Source organism: Puma concolor, chromosome B4 (genome assembly GCF_028749965.1).
Source record: "Puma concolor isolate L17-30 chromosome B4, mPumCon1.1.hap2, whole genome shotgun sequence".
Classification (NCBI taxonomy): Eukaryota; Metazoa; Chordata; class Mammalia; order Carnivora; family Felidae; genus Puma; species Puma concolor.
Window position 1 is genome coordinate 107,289,597 of NC_141673.1, and position 20,880 is coordinate 107,310,476.

The 20,880-nt window shown below is 37.1% G+C and overlaps 2 protein-coding genes and 1 long non-coding RNA gene across 27 annotated transcripts in view; 2 read left to right on the top strand and 1 right to left on the bottom strand.

The window, feature by feature from the left end:
• DCP1B (decapping mRNA 1B) overlaps positions 1–20,880 on the bottom strand; it is a 68,224-nt gene that overhangs the window by 14,769 nt on the left and 32,575 nt on the right. Inside the window, exons 4-5 of the mRNA XM_025930655.2 lie at positions 3,319–3,385; positions 994–1,129 (exon numbers count right to left, since the gene is read on the bottom strand). Coding sequence (XP_025786440.1) covers positions 994–1,129; positions 3,319–3,385 — 203 coding nt within the window. The remainder of the gene's footprint in view (positions 1–993; positions 1,130–3,318; positions 3,386–20,880) is intronic.
• CACNA1C (calcium voltage-gated channel subunit alpha1 C) overlaps positions 5,801–20,880 on the top strand; it is a 767,747-nt gene continuing 752,667 nt past the window's right edge. For 21 of the 25 annotated variants that reach the window (XM_086714435.1, XM_086714443.1, XM_086714446.1 and 18 more), the window contains exon 1: positions 5,801–6,290. In XM_086714435.1, the coding sequence (XP_086570561.1) occupies positions 6,152–6,290 (139 nt within the window). In that variant the 5' untranslated portion in view covers positions 5,801–6,151. The remainder of the gene's footprint in view (positions 6,291–20,880) is intronic. The other 4 variants (XM_086714453.1, XM_086714454.1, XM_086714462.1 and 1 more) reach the window with 1 other exon arrangement.
• Positions 18,672–20,583, top strand: LOC147579404 (uncharacterized). The gene is made up of 2 exons (XR_015253165.1): positions 18,672–19,229; positions 19,498–20,583. It is a non-coding gene; the product is annotated as an uncharacterized LOC147579404 (long non-coding RNA).

Sequence of the window (20,880 nt, forward strand, 5' to 3'; positions counted from 1 at the left end):
CCAGGCAAAACATTTATTTTTTGATTTTTATATAGCTGAATTAATTGCTTTTGGGTTTTAAGATATAGTTAGGAAGATTTTCCCTTTCCAGATTACAAAGAAATCTATACAAATTTTCCTCTGGTACTTGAATGGTTTTTTTTTTACATTTAAATTTCTAATAATTTGGAATTTATCCTGGTATAAGGGACAAATCCAATTTTGTATTTTTCCAAATGGCTACCATTTGTTCCCATTTCATTTATTTAAATATCCACTCAAACAGTTGATTTGAGATTTTCATCTTTATCTTCATCCTAAATGACATCCTAATGGGGGGTCATTTTGGACTTTCTCACCTGTCCCATTGTTCTCTCTGGCTGTTTATGCATCGATACCATCAAGACCATAGTGTTTTATGTGCTTAGGTGTTAATGCCTTAATATTCAGAGTTTGCTGCCCCTTCTCTCCCAATAGTGCCCTTCTTTGTCAGAGTTTCCGCTGCTTTTCTTCCTGTATATTTCTTGATGAACTTTACAATCAACATGTCTGGCTCCAGAAAAGAAGAAAATAAACCGGTCTTTATTTGTTTAGGAATCATCTAAAATTTACAGACTAAACAGAAGTGAAAGCTTTAAGTTTCATCTTCTTATCCAAGATCAGGACATATATTTCCATTTGGTCAAGTCTATTTTTATGCCTTCATACAGGTTTTGCCCTTTCCTTGTTACCTTTATTCCAAAGAATGTTATATTAATAGTTGCTACTGTAAATGGGGTCTTCTAGTAAACCTTCTGATTGGGTACTATTTGTATATATGAAGCCTGCTGATTTCTTAGGCTACCTTTTAATCCACTTAAAACAAACAGTCTTCTTTATCCTGCTGAAAGCAAATAAAGACTTAACTTGTCATACAATTTTGTTTGGTGGAAGGAATAGCACTAAGCCTTTCCCAACAAGCATATTACCACTGTAGGATTTAAGTATGTTTCACAAGGGAAGACAAAAACTCACCTTGGTGTATTCATCTTTGGCCTTGGTGAGCATTCGCAAGATATCTACTTCCTTGCCCTCTCCTGAATTGAGGATCATCGGGGAGTTTCCTGCTCCAGCTCCCTGATGGGCTTTCAACTGTTCATACTGAGTTAGGCTAGAAAAACAGAGGGGAGAATCCACAGAAGAAAAACGAACTCAACACAAATGGCTTTTAAAACCATCCAATTCTCACCCAGTTGTTTTTGTCTTGTTATAGTCATAGTAGAAGTAAGACTGCTTAGGAATTGAAAGAAGAAAAGTAAGAGTGGAGGTCCTGAGTACAGTGAGTACATAAATGAATCCAGAGTAGGGGTGGGCAAACTATGTCCTGCAGGCCAAATCCCGCCCACCACCTGTTTTTGTAAAGTTACAGACACACTGTTACTGTATCACTTAGCTGCCTCCCACAGTAACTGCGGAGTTGAGCAGATGTGACAGATAACTATGGCTTTACAAAGCCTAAAATACTTGTTTTTTTGTTTTGTTTTGTTTTTCAGAAAAAGTTTGCTGACTCCTCACTTAGAGCATTTGACAGGACTCATTAATTGCTGAGGAAACCCAATTTAGAGTTCTCAAACACTGAGCAAACTGCATGGCATATCGAGATTTCCACCCCCCCCACGCCTTGTTTCAATATGCCTTGAAGTCAAAGCAAAATTGATTCCAGCAACTCAAATCCTCTAGTCCTCTGGCAGTTTATGAACTGTGAAGATTCCACTCTAGAAGAGGGGCATTACAACAAACAAACAAACAAACAAACAAACAAACAAACAAACAAATGGAGCAATGTAGAGTGTCTTCTGTTTTCCTGAAAACAATACAGAAGGGAGACCAGATTGCTCCTATGTGGTGCTAGGTGACACTGAGAAAAATACTTTTCCTTTTGTGTGCTTTGACTTCCAGCTCAAATTTTTATAACTGCCATGTCATTTATGGTAAAAGAGATCTGAGAATTTACTGGGAGATTTAATTCTAACTGAGGAAGGGCTCAGAATCCACACATATCAGCTGCTTATTGCTAGTCAACAATCAATTTCCTGCCCCAGCTGTTAAGTAATTACTGCAGAATGCTAACAATTTTAACATGGCCTCTTGGCTGAGCCACAGGGTATTTTTTAATCTATATAAAATCTGCTATTATTATCCATTGCACAGTTTACAATAACATGAATGTGTTAGGAACTAGTTGTTATGGTGGTAAATACCAGTTTGAGCACACTTAATCACCATCTGCAACTTGAGCTGGTTACCTACAATTAGCTATCACAAGCTAGATTTTCAGAAATCTATTTATAAAAAAGTGTTCCCCACATTTCGTTTTGGGGGGTCACTTTTAAGTCATTTCCTTGCCTCAGGATTTAAAATTGGAAAATGGTTCTTTTACAGATGGAGATGCTTTGTCAAATCCATGCGGGCAGCAGCCATACTGTGTGTTTGGCGAAGTCCAGTCACTGGCTGCGATATGGCATGTGTAGGAAATTTAGTTCATTCTGAGGCTTTAAACCATCCCCATAAAGCAGGGAAAGAACTGCCTCCCAGTGAGCAGCGTCGGGGCTCAAGAACCAATCACAGAATAGACAGCATGCTTACCTGGGCCTTCCTTTCAATGCAGTCAGGGGAGCCAAGAGTGGGAGTCAGACAGTGATTTAAATTTCCCAAAATGCAGATGGGACAAACCACAACGTATCAAGAGATTAAAAGAAAAAGAGACTAGCTACAAAAAAAAAAAAAAAAAAAAAAAAAAAAAAAAGACTGTTTACTGATCACTAAACTAATATTAACCCAGATATTCCAACAAGATTGAAAATAAAGTCTACGTACTCAACAGCATTTGAGATGTGAGGAAATTCTGACCTCCCATAACCATGGGTATGCAGTTAAAGGAAAGCGTTTAGGGCAGGAAGGAAATGGAAGATCTTAGAGGATGTGTAGTGGCCTTTAAAATGGCTTAGAGTGTTCTTTTTACTGACAGCTATACTGATAGCTTTTCAAAGAAAAAAACTGCTAATTTGCAAATGAGTAAAATATTGAAGAAAACTGCCATCTGGAACAATTCATATCATCGATATTTCACACATGCAAAAAAAAAAATGAGGTGAACTGTTCTACCTACTGAGGAATCTTATCTAGTGAAAATGTAAAAATATGTCTGTTTTTCATCTAAGTAATAGTACATGTTTTCCTAACCACTGTGGAAAGGATTGCTGTGAGAGAGATATTCTGTTAAGAGTATAGTGTAGTCATACTGGGAAACACAAACAAAAGCATCATGTCCTGAAAAATACTTAGCCTTTCAGCACCTACTTTTTCATAAGCTCTGCAATTCTTTGGCATTCTTCCTTATCATAAAACCAAATTCCATAAATGGACACTGCAAAAAACACATCAAACAAATTATGAGCACCTTCAAAACTACAAAAGGGAAAGAAATTCTCTTTCCATCTTGAAGAAAATACACACTTACAAATAAATGAAACCAATCACTGGAGTTTAAGCTTGAAAACCTAGTACTGGAATTTTCTAAGCCCACAGAGAAATCTGTAGTGGTCTTATGCGTGCGCAGACACATATACATACCCCCAATAAAGTATGTTGCCCTTAACAATATAGTACCTGAACATAATGGGCATCTGGCAAATGCTTCTTAAATGAATGAATACAGGCTGAAGACTAAACTCCTGGCTTTGAAGCATCATTGTTTCTAGACTCCATCTGCACATTTATATATGTATTTCATCTTTAAGTATTCAGAAACCTGATGCACAAATTAGGCCTAGAAATCTCTCTCCTTCTCTCAGGAATATGTTAACTGAAAAACTGGCTTTGTAAGCTGTAAGTTAAGAAAGAGTACAGAAAAAAATAAAATTCAATAACAAATCTCTGCCTTCAGAATGTACAGAATACTTACAACTGTTGAAAGATGAGATGTGACTGTCTTAATCATTTAGGAATGAAAGAAAAATGTAGTAAGTTGTAGCTGCTATGGATTCATCTAACAATTTTCAAATAAACTGTATACCTTAGTATGTGCCCATTTACATCATTTTTATAGCAAAGGCTAAACAGTTCCAAAGTACATTTATAAAGATCTAGTTAAGGATTTGGTGGTATTTTAATCATATAAATAATACATTAACTACAGATACATTTAAATAATCTTCATTGAAAATAGCAGCAATGTTACGATAGAGCAATGAAAAATAACAATATATTTTTTTAAAGGAAAAACTTTAAAATTTAAACGTTCAAAACATTTAATTATATACATATTATTTGGTCATTAAAACAGCTGATATTTTAACAACTTCTTTTCCCCACCCATCTGACCAGTGCCTCAGTGTGGGATTTCTGCTTCTTGTCAGTAATGATTCAGATACAAAGCTTCAGGAAATGTCTCTTTAGTGCTATTTTAAACAGATATATTTTTTAAAAGGAACCCTATAAATCTGAATTACTGACTCGCCATAAGGTGGCAATGAGGTTTTAAACTTTTTATATGATTAGTGTGCCAGGAATCTTTATCTTACCTACATGTGAAGAGGAAAAAAAAAAAAATGGAAAAACCCTCCAGCATTTTCCTGAACAGGACCATTTTATCCTCCTAGAAATACATACACATATTTCTCTTTAGTACATTGATAATCTTTTGAAAAAAGAACATTCTGAAGCTTATGTGCTGAGAGAGCCTCAATACTGAAAAGAAATTCTTTCATCTCAAGATCATTAAATGTGTATCTTAAAGCTTTTCACTCAAGGTTCTTTGCAAATCCATCCACACTAATGTCCTATTCTGATTGCCTACACAGATTCCTATACACTCACCCATTGAGCCTTGTGTCCTTGTAAGCAAAAGTGCATTAGGTCACTGACATTCAACGACAATAAATCTGAATACATTTGTGTGTTGTGGCAGTTTTAACTGTAGTTATAAAACTAGGAGCCAGGTCTATTTCTTGATTACAGTGAAACCTTCCTTTTCTTGGAGACTGGGTTTCCCAAAACTATCAAAAGAGAAAGGTGGTAGCAGGGGAGAAAAGCAGCACAACTGAGAAACTCCAGGCCCAATGGCAGAGGAAAACGAGCCATTTGTGTCTCATCTGTAGAATGTATTAGTAGAAATGTTTTGAGTGTCATTTTTTTTGTTTGATGTTACACATTTGTGGCATTTGACATAAGGATTAGGTTTTCATAAGAGTTAGATGCCAAGGAAACTGTTGATACAAACAGAAAAGCAGTCTGACAATGTCATTACCATGAGGTAACTGAAATGTAGATTTAGGAAGGAAAAATGCTATGAAAACATCTTTCAGATGCCAAAGCAGAATGAAGGGAAGATCAGGTCTGTAATGACTATAGAAGACATGGTGGAGGTTTCTTTAGGACCTGACCATTTATCTCTAAAACAACGGGACTTCAAAATTAAAATGGGACCATTTTGAAATAGCACTTTTCATCCCAGTTAATACTTAGTTTGAACATAAAATTTAACTAGTCGGTGGAGAAAAAAACAGACTGCCTAACAGTCTTGGCTACTGAAGGGTAACACTGAGATAAAATGTAGAACTGGACCTAAGTTTTTTTCTCCTTAAAATAGTTTCGCAACTTGAGTTGCATTCCACCAGGAAAGGGCCAACAGTTACATGAACGTGCACATTCCAACTGAAGTTTTCTGCCTCTTAGGCCCAAGGTCTCCCAACCCCTGGACAAAACTATCGCTCTTCCACACAAGAGGCTATATCAAAGTAGCTCGTGCTGATATATAAAAACCAGAGATCAACATGCCTCAGGGAGGTGATGAGCTGACAGGCTGACAGAAACCATTAACTTCACATTTCAATCCCAGTTTTCTTGTACAGCCACTGGGGGAGAGGCCCATCCTTATGTAGGCAGTGAGTACAGCAGGCAAGACAGAAAAAAATAGGTTGAAAAGAACCAAAAAAGAAGGTGTGGTTTCTCAAATTCTAACACTTAAAAAGGAATCACCGGGACCTAAATTTGCGAGGTGATACAGCGGTGTAAACTTGTAGAACAATGAAATGGGAATGACTTCGGGGCTTTAAGAAATTACAAGGAGAAAAGCTCATGAGGAGATTTGTTTTAAAAAACTGACCTATTAGTCCACATCTGGACATCCACCATGCTTCGAGCCTTTGTTCAGCCTGCTGCGCCTGCATACCGGCCGCTTCCCAGGCACCCTTCTGCCGAGTCAGAGGTGAAGTTTAAGGGCACTTTGGTGCATGAAGCTCAACTCAACTGTTTCTACATCCCTCCTGGAGGTAAGTAACCCAAAAGTGGAGTAAAGGCTAGAAAGAACACGTTGAAGTTTACTGTAAAATATTCTAATGACATCTAGAATGTGTGATGTAACGACTCATCTTTTTGGCAATCCTCTTCGTAGTATTTAATGCAGGACTTTCAATAGCACAGTTGTGAAATTTTGCTGAAAACTGTACTGTCCTGGTCTATCTCATGCTTTGGAAAATTTCAATTGAAAAAAACACTGTTTGAAGCAACAGGCAATGTAATATTGCCTTCACCTATCTATTTAAGCAACAATCTTCCACTTTCTTTTTAATTCTGCGTGCAAGATTAAGGAAAGTAAAAATTCCCCCATTAGATTTCATGTCTCAATATGTATGTACACACAGATGACAAAGAGAGCAAGCTGATTATATCTGATAATGGTATTTTCTTCTTTTTAAATTTCTTCAGCAGAAAAATTGAAAGCTGATAAAAATTTAAGAGTGTAGTTAAGAGGTCATTAGAGGCAATATCAAAGGTCCTTAAATGCACTCTTGGATTCGTATTAGCATGGAGCATTAGTTCATTCTGGATGTTCTTTGGGGATTTACCTCATCTGGTTTATGTTCCTAACAAGTATTTCTATACAGGATGTTCTTTTAAGCCATATATCATTTGTCCCATGTTTTACCCTAAATATCTTTCAACTTCAAATCATGAATGGTAGTGTGCAGTCGTCTAATAAGGATTCATGCTAATATTTGTGCAACTTCAAAATATAAGGCATATTTCCATATAGTTAGGAAGTAGATAATTCATAATTACATAGGTAAAGTTTAAATAGGCATGGGAAGGATATCTGATTGGTAATGCTCTCTTCTCTTTCCCTCCTTAATTTTTTTTTTAATGTTAATTTTTGAGAGAGAGAGAGAGAGAGAGAGCGCGTGCACGCGAGCAGGGGAGGGGCAGAGAGAGAGAGGGAGATGCAAAAACTGAAGCAGGCTCCAGGCTCCGAGCTGTCAGCACAGAGCCCAATGCGGGGCTGGAACCCACAAGTCGTGAAATCATGACTTAAGCTGAAGTTGGACACTTAACCAATTGAGCCACCAAGCGCCCCATTCTCTCTCCCTCTTTAATAATTTCATTCAAAAGCAAAGGGATATATGCTTCTTAGAATGCAGCAAAGAAGGCATTTAAATTCTCTTTTTTAACTAGGAAAGCTATGGAAATGTGGCAGTGTAAATTACATAAATCTCTTCTGCGCAGTTAAGGATAAACCAAAATTTAAAATTCCTTCAAACCCCATTCCTTTCACCAAGTCTTTTCCAAATGAGTGGAATAATAACCCCAATGTAAGGACCAACATCTAATCGATGTAAACACTTGTTTTTGAGACTTTGCTCAAATATCATGTTTCTTGAATCTTTCTGTAAGATTGGCCACGTTGACGATGACCTGTTACTGGTATTTGGTGGTAAGTCTGCACACCCAGCTCCTACCCTTTGAAAGATCACCAGGTAGTTAAAAAATCAGAAGTTAGAATCATGAAGTTTTAGAGTTGGAAGGCAGCTAAGAAGTGTGCAGTTCAACAACCTATTTCACTAATGAGGAATGTGTGGTCTAACAAGGCAAAATGACTTAGTCAATGTCATTTTTACTGGTTCAATCTGTTTTCTCTAAAATATGCTCCTCCCCCCACCTTACAAATGAAGTAAATAAAGATTGAAACAATTTTTATGTTTGAGGTGTAGGCTTGGTTTTAAGAGATGGGAATTAGCCTTTTTCAAAAACAAGTTTGATATGGACTCTCAAAAAGGAAAAAAGGAAAGATGGGAGGGAGGGAGGGAGGGAGGGAGGGAGGGAGGGAGGGAGGGAGGGAGGGTGGGAGGAAATGAGGGTAGAAGGAAGGAAGGGAGAGGGAGGAAACAAAGAGGAATCTGAGATTTCTAGTATTGGCAGTATTTTTATGGCAGTGAATGCTAGGACAGCAATCATACTGCCCATGTACTGGCAGCCACATATGGGAAACACAAGCTCTGTTTGGCTGCTCTACGCTGACTCTGTACCTCTACCCCATTTGGAAGGCTTTGCACTAAAAATGTTTTCCTTCATAATGTTCTTTAATGCCTTTAAAGCAGTGTTCTTTCATTCACCTTCTGCCTTAGCTCTACTGACCAAACACGGACACAATCTTGTAAAACAAAATCTTCACTGGCCAGGGAGAGTCTACATAGCGGTGCTATCTTTGGCCCCCCGGTCTGGTTCTTTTCATATGACATAGCTTTACTGCACCTCACAAATCAGTGATCCCATGATCTCAAAATACTGGAAGGTTCACAGTAGATGAGAAGCAGTTTCTATTTTATGGGTGACTAATACTCATGAACATTTTGTGAGAAACAGTAGAAAACCTAAATAAATATTGTGAAGTAAAAACAATTCTTTTTTCTAAATAAATTATCTTCATTGTAAAGTTAATGTCAGAAACAACAACCACAAAAACAATCTCTCAACTAAAGCATTATACTAATTTGGAATAAGTTAATATGTATCTCCAACCATACACTAGCATTTATTACTTCAAAAGAAAAGGATGGATTTATCTTTTAAAAAGTTTTTATTTAAAACAAATGCATGTTATGTCATAAGGCCTCCCTAATCTCCACAGAGGTCGTTATCCAAATGAGAAACTTTAGGTCTGCTACTAGCCTCAAGTTCATGAAAGGCCAGATGGAATCTTTTTCATGACATACTAATTTCCTAATTTTATTTATTTCAGGGGAAAGTTCCTTTAATCTGAGATTTAACAAAGTAAATAAACATTAACAAAATTAGGAAGCAGGAAAAGTTATCAGTAATAATAAATATAAATAGGAATTACTTATTCTGCTTTTTGGCCATTTAAATTTTTATATATATATATATATATATATATTTTAATTTTATTTATTTTGAGAGAGAGAGAGAGAGAGAGAGAGAGAGAGAGAGAGAGAACTCATGTGTGCATGTATGAGCAGGGAAGGGACAGAGAGAGAGGGAGAGAATACCCTAAGCGGGCTCCACACGGACAGCACAGAGCCCGATGTGGCACTCGATTTCACCAACTGCAAGATCATGAACTGAGCTGCAATCAAGACTTGGACACTTAACCAACAGAGCCACCTAGGTGCCCCTATATCTTCTTTTTGTTCATAATCCTGTGGATTAATTTCAAAATCTCCTAGACCACAAATAACAAACATGGGTTCCCTAAAGTGTCTTTCCCCCTCTCTGAGCTAATAGTTGTCTTCAGAACTATGAGTTTTTCTCATTCCTTTAGGGATAAATAATCTCAACTTCTTTGTTGCTCCCATAGTTTTTTGTACACCCTTGAACCAAAAAAAGAAAAAAAAGAGCACATGTCATAATTAAGTATTTACACAACTGTTTGCTCCACTAGACTATGAATTCCTGGAAGGTAGGACATTGTTAATACACCCAGCATAAGACTAGCATGGGGTAGACAGTCAATAAATATTTGCTGAGTTGAACTGAAATCAGACTACAAGATCTTATACTATCAATATTCCTTGTATTGTTAATATTAATAGTTATCACTATTCTGGGCTAATTACACATCACAAGTTAGATGTGCTAGATCCTCTGTATTCAATGATAACAACTTCTACCAGGGATTACATAGCATGGGAATTCTCCTAACATTGCTTAACATTTCTCCTTCTAACTGGAATTTATTTAGTTTCACACATTTGGTAACCTTCAGCATTAGCCATCTTGATGGGATTTTGTCACTGGGGTTGAGCTCCCTCAGATTGTATATTTCTATTGCCCCAGCACTTTGTAGGCACTAATGTATTCATTTCATGTATATTTATTATTATGACAATTCTACCATATGCCAGTCTTCCTGACTGAATACCTGTCAGGCCCTGGCAACTAAGAGCTCAAAGAATGCAATTAATCTGCAAAATCACATGCATTTATCTTGAATCCCAACGTAGCAAAGTAAGTCTTATCGCATACAATTATAGTTTATGAAAAATATATGTTTAACCTAAACATAAAAGAGTGTTTCTACATGTCAAAACTTGTTCCAATGAAAAGCAGACTTCGTCATATTTGACTCAGATTATTTAACCAAGTGTTTGATAATTACAGGAATAGCTTTGCTGAAAATATCCTAACTATTAAATATATGATCAATGAAAAACTTCTAAGATTCCATATAGCAGTGGCCTAGAAAGGAGCCAAATGCTACTTCTTTAAAAAAATTTTTTAAATTTTTAATGTTTATTTTTGAGAGAGAGAGAGAGAGAGACATAGCATGAGCAGGGGAAGGGCACAGAAAGAGAGAGGGAGACACAGAATGTGAAGCAGGCTCCAGGCTCTGAGCTGTCAATACAGACAGCTTGAACCCACAAACAGTGAGATCAGGACCTGAGCTGAAGTCGGCCGCTTAACCGACTGTGCCATACAGGCGCCCCCAAATGCTACTTCTTGATTGAAGAAAAATAAGCCAGAGTTTCTGTACTTTTTCCAATTTGACCTCAATCTATAATTATGGATATAGGAGATACCACTTTTCCCAAAGCCCTTTATGTTATAAACATTGAATCATGTTTTGGTCCTACTTAAATTAAATTAGATCTCTAAGGCTGTATACAGTATAATTTTAACACAAATTCTTGGCTAAAATCGTTTTATTTCTCCAAAACCCCTAAGAACATGAAAAATTCTAACTTTTCCTTCTGTGGGTTAAGAAGTATATTAATCCAATACTTTCAAATTGATTATTTGAAACTATTTTCTAAGTGGTTTTTGGACAAAAGTCAATAATAGAAAAGAAAGACTCTAAAGAAGAACAGATATGAGCACTCAGTGCAGCCATAATGAGCACTGACTATGTGCAAAGCACTGTGTTAGGGTAGGGAAACTAAAAGATGCTTCACACATTAAGCATTTCCGAAAGTGTTTTGGAATCCAGTTTTTTTCTGCCAAGATTTAGACTTCTCTCATGCCAAACTGGGCTCTGAAAAACAAAATATAAAATACAGTCTGTCTCCAAGCCACAAGTGTAGTGTATGAATCCAAATAGCATCACTATGCAGATGTTTCTTTGGTAAAGTTGAGAATCCTAAAAGTGTTTTTTGGTTCAGGATAAAATAAACGTGACTTCACTTTAATTTCACTCACATAGTATCTGTGTATCAGCTTTGCTACATGGGTTCTTTATCTAACTGTGCCAGATTGTTAAGTCAAACAAGTTTAGAGATGCATATACACAGCTCCCCATTAAATTCATGTGACTGTCCTATATCCACTGAGTCCTCTGGTAATAATGGAAGTCTGAGGCTGCATAAACTGGGTGGTCAGGGTGAAGAGAAGTATTGTTTCCCCACCTTGTGTGTGTGTTTCAAGAAGCTACCAAGTATCACAACTCAACACAGTAAAAAAAAAAAACAAAAAACAAAAAAACAAAAAACAAAAAACATGAAACCTAGACATACTACATGGCTCAAAGGTGAAATTTTGCTTTATGTGAGGCTTTTCAGATGCTCCTTTAACTGATAGGATGTGAGTTCTTTAGATTAATAGTCTCCTCTAGAGTTTAGATCTTTTCCTTTCACCACGGACTGAGCATTGACAGAAGAAAAGAGTGATTCTGGGTTAAGGTCAGAGTGACAGGTTTCATCACTCAAGTCACAGCAGATGTACAACCCTTAACCATATATTAAAACACACTAGCTTTCTGAGCAATGGTGCATAATAAATAGGTCAATTTTTCAGTTAGAATGGTAAAGGAGGCTGACAGACACAGAGTAAGATTCAGTGACCACAGTGTAAGGTTTAAATTTTGGTGGCCTTCTTTCTTTCTCACTAAGAATCCCAGACTTCGAGCTGGTAGAAAGAATTCTTGGTTACCTAGTGCAACCAACCACTCCTCTCATGTACAGTAAAAGAGCAAGACTATATCAGTTACCTATTCTAATTGCATATGAAATGTCAAATTCCTTGTCTCCCATTCCATACTGCATATGATTTGAATGAGTAAGGATCTTGTATCACTGGACAGATCCTTAATAGAACATTCTCTTCTTATTCCTGCAAATACTAAGATTCTGCTAGAATGTCAAATATTTTTAGCCATATAATTACTTTAAAGATCTTTCTTGACTCTAGAGGGCTTTAGGGGTTCAATAAAATCCCTGAAGTTGTATGCAAAATGATGTGTCTATATGCAAAGAAGACATTCTTGAAAGTAGGAAGTACAAAGCATAACCGCCCCCCCACCCAACAATGCCTGGCACATGGCAGGCAATTAAAAAATGTTGCGAGGGCAGGGAGGAAGAAAAATGTTGCGAGGGCAGGGAGGATCATCAGATCCTCAAAGGAATTTGTGACTCAAAAAAGGTTAAGAACTACTATTTGAGGATCAATACACCAGTAAATACCTTAGAATGGAAAAATAACTCTCAATTATCTGTGGGCAGATAATGTGACTTTCATTTTCTTCGTAATAAATTTACACAGAGTTCACTTTTAACCTTTCAAATTGGTTTTGTAATAATTGCCTGAACTGATTCCAAGGTTAAAAAAACAGTTGATAAAGTCTCGAGGTCTTCAAATTTGTTAAGATGTAAGACCTTTTCCTCCTCCACGTGGCCTGAAGTCTAGGAGAGAGCTTCAAAAACCAGATTTTGCATCCTTGGCCACAGCAAGGGTGAACCACACAGTTCAGCTTTTGTTACTGCTCTACATTAGCTTGAGAGGTAGGATTTTCAATCTTTACCATGAAATGGCCAACAGTGAGGAATTCAGTAAAGTTGGGCAACATTGTGGCCCTTTCTCAATCACCCCAAGCAGAGTATCTTCAAAGCTGGACAAAAACATCAGACATATATCCCTAATAACAAATCTAGAATTGATATAAATGATTTGGGAATTACATTAAGTACATTGTGTCTATTTCTTATCTAGATCTGTTCATTTTCTGTGCTTATTTGGTACCACAGAACACAAAATATTAAGATGTAGTCTCTGCCCTTGGTAATCTATTACTCAGGTCACTGCTTTCTCAATAGCCTAGATAATCAATAATCAACCAATTAATGACAGAATAGTGGAAGAGAAAACATTTCACAAAATGCATTTGACCTATCTTTGTTTGCAAATTTGGCTTCCTTACTGCTATTACTTATTATGACTATGCCCAGGTATATTTCAACTGGAGCTTTGGAAAAAAATTAAAGCTTGTATTTCATAATATGTTTTCTAATAGCCATCAAGAAAAGTTGTATTAATTGCTTACTATATATGAATTGTTTACTATATATTTTGTTCTAGAAAAAGGACTGCAAAATAGATGCTACGGCTTCTCTCTGCCAGAAAACTGACTTTATTATTTTTTTCATTTTATTGTTTTTAAATTTACATCCAAATTAGTTAGCATATAGTGCAACAATGATTTCAGGAGTAGATTCCTTAATGCCCCTTGCCCATTTACCCCATCCCCCCTCCCACAACCCCTCCAGGAACCCTCTGTTTGTTCTCCATATTTAAGAGTCTCTTATGTTTTTGTCTCCCTCCCTGTTTTTATATTATTTTTGTTTCCCTTCCCTTATGTTCATCTGTTTTGTCTCTTAAAGTCCTCACATGAGTGAAGTCATATGATATTTGTCTTTGACTCACTAATTTCACTTAGCATAATACCCTCCAGTTCCATCCACGTAGTTGCAAATGGCAAGATTTCATTCTTTTTCATGAAATTTCATCAAATTTGATCAAATTTCATTTGATTGCTGAGTAATACTCCATTGTATATATATATATACCACATCTTCTTTATCCATTTATCCATCGATGGACATTTAGGCTCTTTCCATACTTTGGCTATTGTTGATAGTGCTGTTATAAACATTGGGGTGCATATGTCTCTTTGAAACAGCACACATGTATCCCTTGGATAAATACCTAGTAGTGCAATTGCTGGGTCATAGGGTAGCTCTATTTTTAATTTTTTGAGGAACCTCCATACTGTTTTCCAGAGGGGCTGCACCAGCTTGCATTCCCACCAACAATGCAAAAGAGATCTTCTTTCTCTGCATCCTCCCCAACATGTGTTGTTGCCTGACTTGTTAATATTAGCCATTCTGACAGGTGTAAGGTGGTATCTCATTGTGGTTTTGATTTCTATTTCCCTGATGATGAGTGATGTTGAGCATTTTTTCATGTGTCGGTTGGCCATCTGGATGTCTTCTTTGGAAAAGTGTCTATTCATGTGTTTTGCCCATTTCTTCACTGGATTATTTGTTTTTGGGGTGTTGAGTTTGATAAGTTCTTTATAGATTTTGGATACTAACCCTTTATCTGATATGTTGCTTGCAAATATCTTCTCCCATTCCATCAGTTGCCTTTTAGTTTTGCTGATTGTTTCCTTCGCTGTGCTTTTTATTTTGTTGAGGTCCCAGTAGTTCATTTTTGCTTTTGTTTCCCTTGCCTCCAGAGATGTGTTGAGTAAGAAGTTGCTGCGGCCAAGATCAAAGAGGTTTTTGCCTGCTTTCTCCTCGACGATTTTGATGGCTTCCTGTCTTTCATTTAGGTCTTTCATCCATTTTGAGTTTATTTTTGTGTATAATGTAAGAAAGTGGTCCAGGTCCATTCTTCTGCATGTCGCTGTCCAATTTTTCCAGCACCATTTGCTGAAGAGACTGTCTTTATTCCATTGGATATTCTTTCCTACTTTGTCAAAGATTAGTTGGCCATATGTTTGTGGGTCCATTTCTGGGTTCTCTATTCTGTTCCATTGATCTGAGTGTCTGCTCTTGTGCCAGAACCATACTGTCTTGATGATTACAGCTTTGTAGTATAGCTTGAAGTCCGGGATTGTGATGCCTCCTGCTTTGGGTTTCTTTTTCAAGATTGCTTTGGCTATTTGGGGTCTTTTCTGGTTCCTTACAAATTTTAGGACTATTCATTCTAGCTCTGTGAAGAATGCTGCTGTTATTTTGATAGGGATTGCATTGAATATGTAGATTGCTTTGGGTAGTATCGACATTTTAACAATATTTGTCTTCCTATCCAGGAGCATGGAATCTTTTTCCATTTTTTTGTGTCTTCTTCAATTTCTTTCTATAGTTTTCAGTGTATAGATTTTTCACCTCTTTGGTTAGATTTATTCCTAGGTATCTTATGGTTTTTGGTGCAATTGTAAATGGGATCAATTCCTGGATTTCTCTTTCTGTTGCTTCATTGTTGGTGAATAGGAATGCAACCGATTTCTGTGCATTGATTTTATATCCTGCAACTTTGCTGAATTCATAAATCATTTCTAACAGTTTTTTGGTGGAATCTTTTGGGTTTTCCATATAGAGTATCATGTCATCTGCGAAGAGTGAAAGTCTGACCTCCTCCTGGCCGATCTGGATGCCTTTTATTTCTTTGTGTTGTCTGATTGCAGAAGCCAGAAAACTGACTTAAAAAACAACACTGAAAAGGGGAATGGAAAGCTAATTCCTTCCACTCAGGAAAAAAGATCAAGTTGTACAGGTTTTCATATATTCAGCAAAAAGAAACATTTCTTCTTTGGCCCTGTGGAGGAAGTAGATGGCCCAAGCCAGAGGAAAGGGGGCATAGCCTTCCTAACAATCTAGACACTACAAACGCAAATTAAACTATTTCCATTACCTCAAATTACTTAAAACTTTCAGTTGAGGTCAAATTACATGAAGGCTTTGGTGTCATTTGTTTTAAAATCCTGAATATGTGTTTTAGAATAAAGATAGTGAGTTATACCAGGTTGAGGAAGCCAAGATAGAAATTGGAGAAGAGTTAGTTTAGTACTCTCATCAATTTAGAAGAAGAGATCAAGATTAGAAGAAATGGTGGTTAATACATGCCAGGATAAAAAAGAAAGGTAACCAATTATATTTAAGTATTCATTTATGTAAAGAGTCTTCTTTTATAAAATTCAATTGTTTCCACTTTTTTTCAATGTTTATTTATTTTTGAGAGAGAGACAGAGAGAGCAAGTGGGGAAGGGGCAGAGAGAGAGACAGAGAGAGAGAGAGACATAGAATCCGAAGCAGGCTCCAGGCTCCAAGCTGTCAGCACAGAGCTTGATGGGGGGGGGGGGGGGGGGCTCAAACCCATGAACTGTGAGATCACAACTTGAGCCAAAGTTGGACACTTAACCGACTAAGCCACCCAGGTGCCTCTACATTATGTATGATAAAAGGGACAGAACTCAAAGTGTTTTGTTTGATGAGTTTTGGCAATAATACACTCTCAGGTAAGCAGCCACCCAAAACAAGATATAAAACATTGTGATCACTTTTTCAGTCAAAAACTATAGAATTTCCACCACCAACCCCAGCAGATAAAATCATTTTCTCACTTCTATCACAATAGATTAGTTTTGCCTGTTCTTAGACTTCATATGAATGGGATCATACAACATGTACTCTTTTGTAGATGGCTTCTTTTCCTCAGGATGCTTTTGAAATTCATCCATGTTATTGAACCAATCGGTAATTCATTCCTTTTTATTGCTAAGTAGTATTCCCTTATATGGATATACCAGATTTGCTTGTCCACTTACTTATTGATGAATGGACATTTGGGTTATTTCTAGATTTTTCTGGCTATTATAAATAAAATTGCTATGAACATTTGGATAAAAGTCTTTGTGTGGACAATATTTTTTCATTTCTTTTAAGTAAATACTAATGAATGGAAATTGTTGGATCATGATAATTATGTTTATAGGTCTATAAGAAATTGCTAAACCATTTTCCACAGTGGTTGACCATATTACCCTCCCACCAGCAATGTATGACAGCTTCAGATGTTCCCACATTCTTTTTTTAAAAAAAATTTTTAATGTTTATTTTTGAGAGAGCACAGGAAGGGGAGGGACAGAGAGAGAGAGAGAGAGGGAGACACAGAATCTGAAGCAGGCTCCAGGCTTTGAGCTGTCAGTGCAGAGCCTGCTCCAGGGCTTGAACTCACAAACTGTGAGATCATGACCTGAGCCAAGTCGGACGCTTAATCGACTGAGCCACCCAGGCCCCCTGACTGTTCCACATTCTTATTAACACTTAGGTAATGTCAGTTATTAAATTTTGGCCATTCTACTAAGTTATGTGGTATTTCCATGCTAGTTTTCATTTGTATATCCATCCAATGTGCGATAAACATATGAAAAAGTGCTCAACACAATTAATTACGGCAAAATGCAGATTAAAACCACAATGAGTATCACTTCAGAACTCCCAGAATAGCTCAAGCTAAAAGGAACAATATCAAGTGTTGACAACGATATGAAGCAATTGGAACTCTTATACATTACTGGAAAGAGAATAAACAGGCGTGCAACTTTAGAAAACTGTTCAGCATTATCTATTAAAACTAACAAACCTCTGTACTACATATAAGTGGTTGCTAAAAACGCAAAACAATTAAGTGCATATACCTACTTGAAAACCATGGTCCAGAATGTTCATGGCAACTTTATTCACAATAGTTTAAAACTAGAAATAATTCAGATAACCCACCAACAGGAGAATAAATTAACAGATTGCAATATTCTGATGCTATAGAATACTACGTAGCAATAAAAAGCAATAAGCTATTGCTACAACATAGTTACTTAGAAGTTTCTGGTAATTATTGTTGAGCATCTCTTTATTGGCTACTTATAGATCTTCTTTTGTAAAATGTCTGTTAAAAATATTGCCAATTTTTAAATTGGGTTCTTTTCTTCCTATTACTGAGTTCTTAGAGTTATTTACATATTCTGGATATAAGTATTATGTCAGATATATGAAGTGAGAATATTTTTTCCCTGTCTGTGGCTTGCCTTTTCATTCTCTGAAAGGTATCTTTAGGGGGCACCTAGGTGGCTCAGTTGGTTGAGTGTCTGACTCTTTTGGCTCAGGTCATGATCTCATGGTTCGTGGGACTGAACCTCACATCGGACTCTGCACTGTTAGCCTCTGCTTGGGATTCCCTCTCCCTCTCTCTGCCCCTCCCCCATTCTCTCTCTCTCTCTCTCTCTCTCTCTCTCTCTCTCTCTCAAAATAAAGAAAAAAAATTTTTAAAGGTATCTTTAGGGGCGCCTGGGTGGCGCAGTCGGTTAAGCGTCCGACTTCAGCCAGGTCACGATCTCGTGGTCCGTGAGTTCGAGCCCCGCGTGGGGCTCTGGGCTGATGGCTCAGAGTCTGGAGCCTGTTTCCGATTCTGTGTCTCCCTCTCTCTCTGCCCCACCCCCGTTCATGCTCTGTCTCTCTCTGTCCCAAAAATAAATAAACGTTGAAAAAAAAAATTAAAAAAAAAAAAAAAAAGGTATCTTTAGAAGAACAGAAGGTTTTTTTTGTTTGTTTTTGTTTTTACAGTTTTGTTTTTTTTTTTTGTTTTTTTTTTTTTTCTAAAGGGGAAGGCAGATAGGTGGCTCAGTCAGTTAAGCATTTGGCTCTTGATTTCAGCTCAGGTCATGATCTCACAGTGGTGAGACTGTTTAGGATTCCCTCTCCCCTCCCTTGCTCCCCACCCTGCACCCAATGTCCCCTTGCCTGCTTGCTTGCATGCACAAGCTCTCTCTAAAAAACAAACAAAAAACCCTGAAGTTTTTGATTTGATAAAATTTTTCCTTTTGATGGGGAACAACTTATCATTTTTTTCTTTTATGGTAAATGCTTACAAGATTTAATTTAAATCTAGTGTTTGGTAATACTACCTGTTTTTAACTGTTGTTGATAAAGTCTTACAGATTTGGTTGCTTACACAAACATGGAAAAAAGGATTTCTTATTTAATTCTCAGATAAATTGTCTGTAGCATAAGCATTACTGTTTAAGCCACGTGATTGTGATTTAACAGGGCCACTGGACAATAGCAACATGACCTATTTTCATATATCCTAACTTTGGTGTAATGAATGAACTTCTTTTTTTGGGGAGGGGGGTGCATTTTAAAAAGGTGATTTTAGGGGCGCCTGGGTGGCGTAGTCGGTTAAGCGTCCGACTTCAGCCAGGTCACGATCTCGCGGTCCGTGAGTTTGAGCCCCGCGTCGGGCTCTGGGCTGATGGCTCAGAGCCTGGAGCCTGTTTCTGATTCTGTGTCTCCCTCTCTCTCTGCCCCTCCCCCGTTCATGCTCTGTCTCTCTCTGTCCCAAAAAAATAAACGTTAAAAAAAAAAAAATTAAAAAAAAAATAAATAAAAAAATAAAAAATAAAAAAATAAAAAGGTGATTTTATTAAAGCACAGGGATAGGACCTGTGGACAGAAAGAGCTGCCGTGAATAAACTTCTTAAATATCAAATCAGAATGCCTCAATAAAACAAATTTGAAGAAAACATTCTTTTTCTTTAAATGTTTATTTATTTTTAAGAGAAAGAGAGAGACAGAGTAGGAGCAGGAGAGGGGCACAAAGAGAAGGGAAAACTGAATCAGAAGTAGGCTCCAGGCTCTTAGCTATCAGCACAGAGCCCAGTACAGGGCTCAAACTCACAAACCGTGAGATCATGACCTGAGCTGAAGTTGGACACTCAACCGAATGGGCCACCCAGGCGCCCCTGAAGGAAACATTCTGTAAAATGTTTTTTAAAACTTAAAGTTTCATAAAGAACATTCACATAAGATTAAATTAACATTTTCCCACATTATATATCTCTTCCTAGAACTGTTAAATTTCTCAAGATGAGAATGCATGAATTTTCACAACTTGCAATAATTTCTAGAAACTTTTAGGTAAATGTTACTACTATCTATATAAAATCAACCTTGAGGAGCAGAGGAATTCCTATGTAAGCTGCCGAAATTATTTAGTATTTTGAGTTTCTATCCAGGAACCACACAGAGCTTTAAGTTATGTTTATTGGCTGTTGGATAATGCCCCAAAAGAAAAAAGATTGAAGAAATAGTTGTGAAATTGTTGGTTAAGCTTTATTGGTTGCCTTGAATAAAGAAATCTAATAAAAACTCATTGCAAATATTTAACTGTGCACACTTAATGCCAGGAATTAAGGAGAGTGGAAGGATATCTTGTCACGTAGGAGCTTGCTAATGGAGAAACTAAGACCAATATCTATAAGGTAAAATATAAGTACTAGTAAGTGCCTGCTCCATATTTCCAGCTCAGCATTTAGCATATTGTTTTGAACACTTATATTTATATGTCCGTCTTGTGTGCGAGGATAGTAAACTATAAGAGGGAAGGGATGTGCCTTATTCTTTAATGAACTCTTGAAATCCAGCATTGATCCATCACTATCAACAGACAAGTGCTCAATAAGCACTTAAACAAATCAAAGTATATGTTGCAGCAAGAAATCACAGCTAGACACAGGAATTATAAAAACAGTAGGGAGAGGTCAAGTTTCACTTGGGTTTTGAAATATGAGTAGAATTTATATGGTAGAGATTGGTCAGGGTGAGGGAGAGAATTCAAGAAGAAAAAATAAGAAACATGTTTATTTTTTTTTTTTTTCAACGTTTATTTATTTTTGGGACAGAGAGAGACAGAGCATGAACGGGGGAGGGGCAGAGAGAGAGGAAGACACAGAATCGGAAACAGGCTCCAGGCTCTGAGCCATCAGCCCAGAGCCTGACGCGGGGCTCGAACTCACGG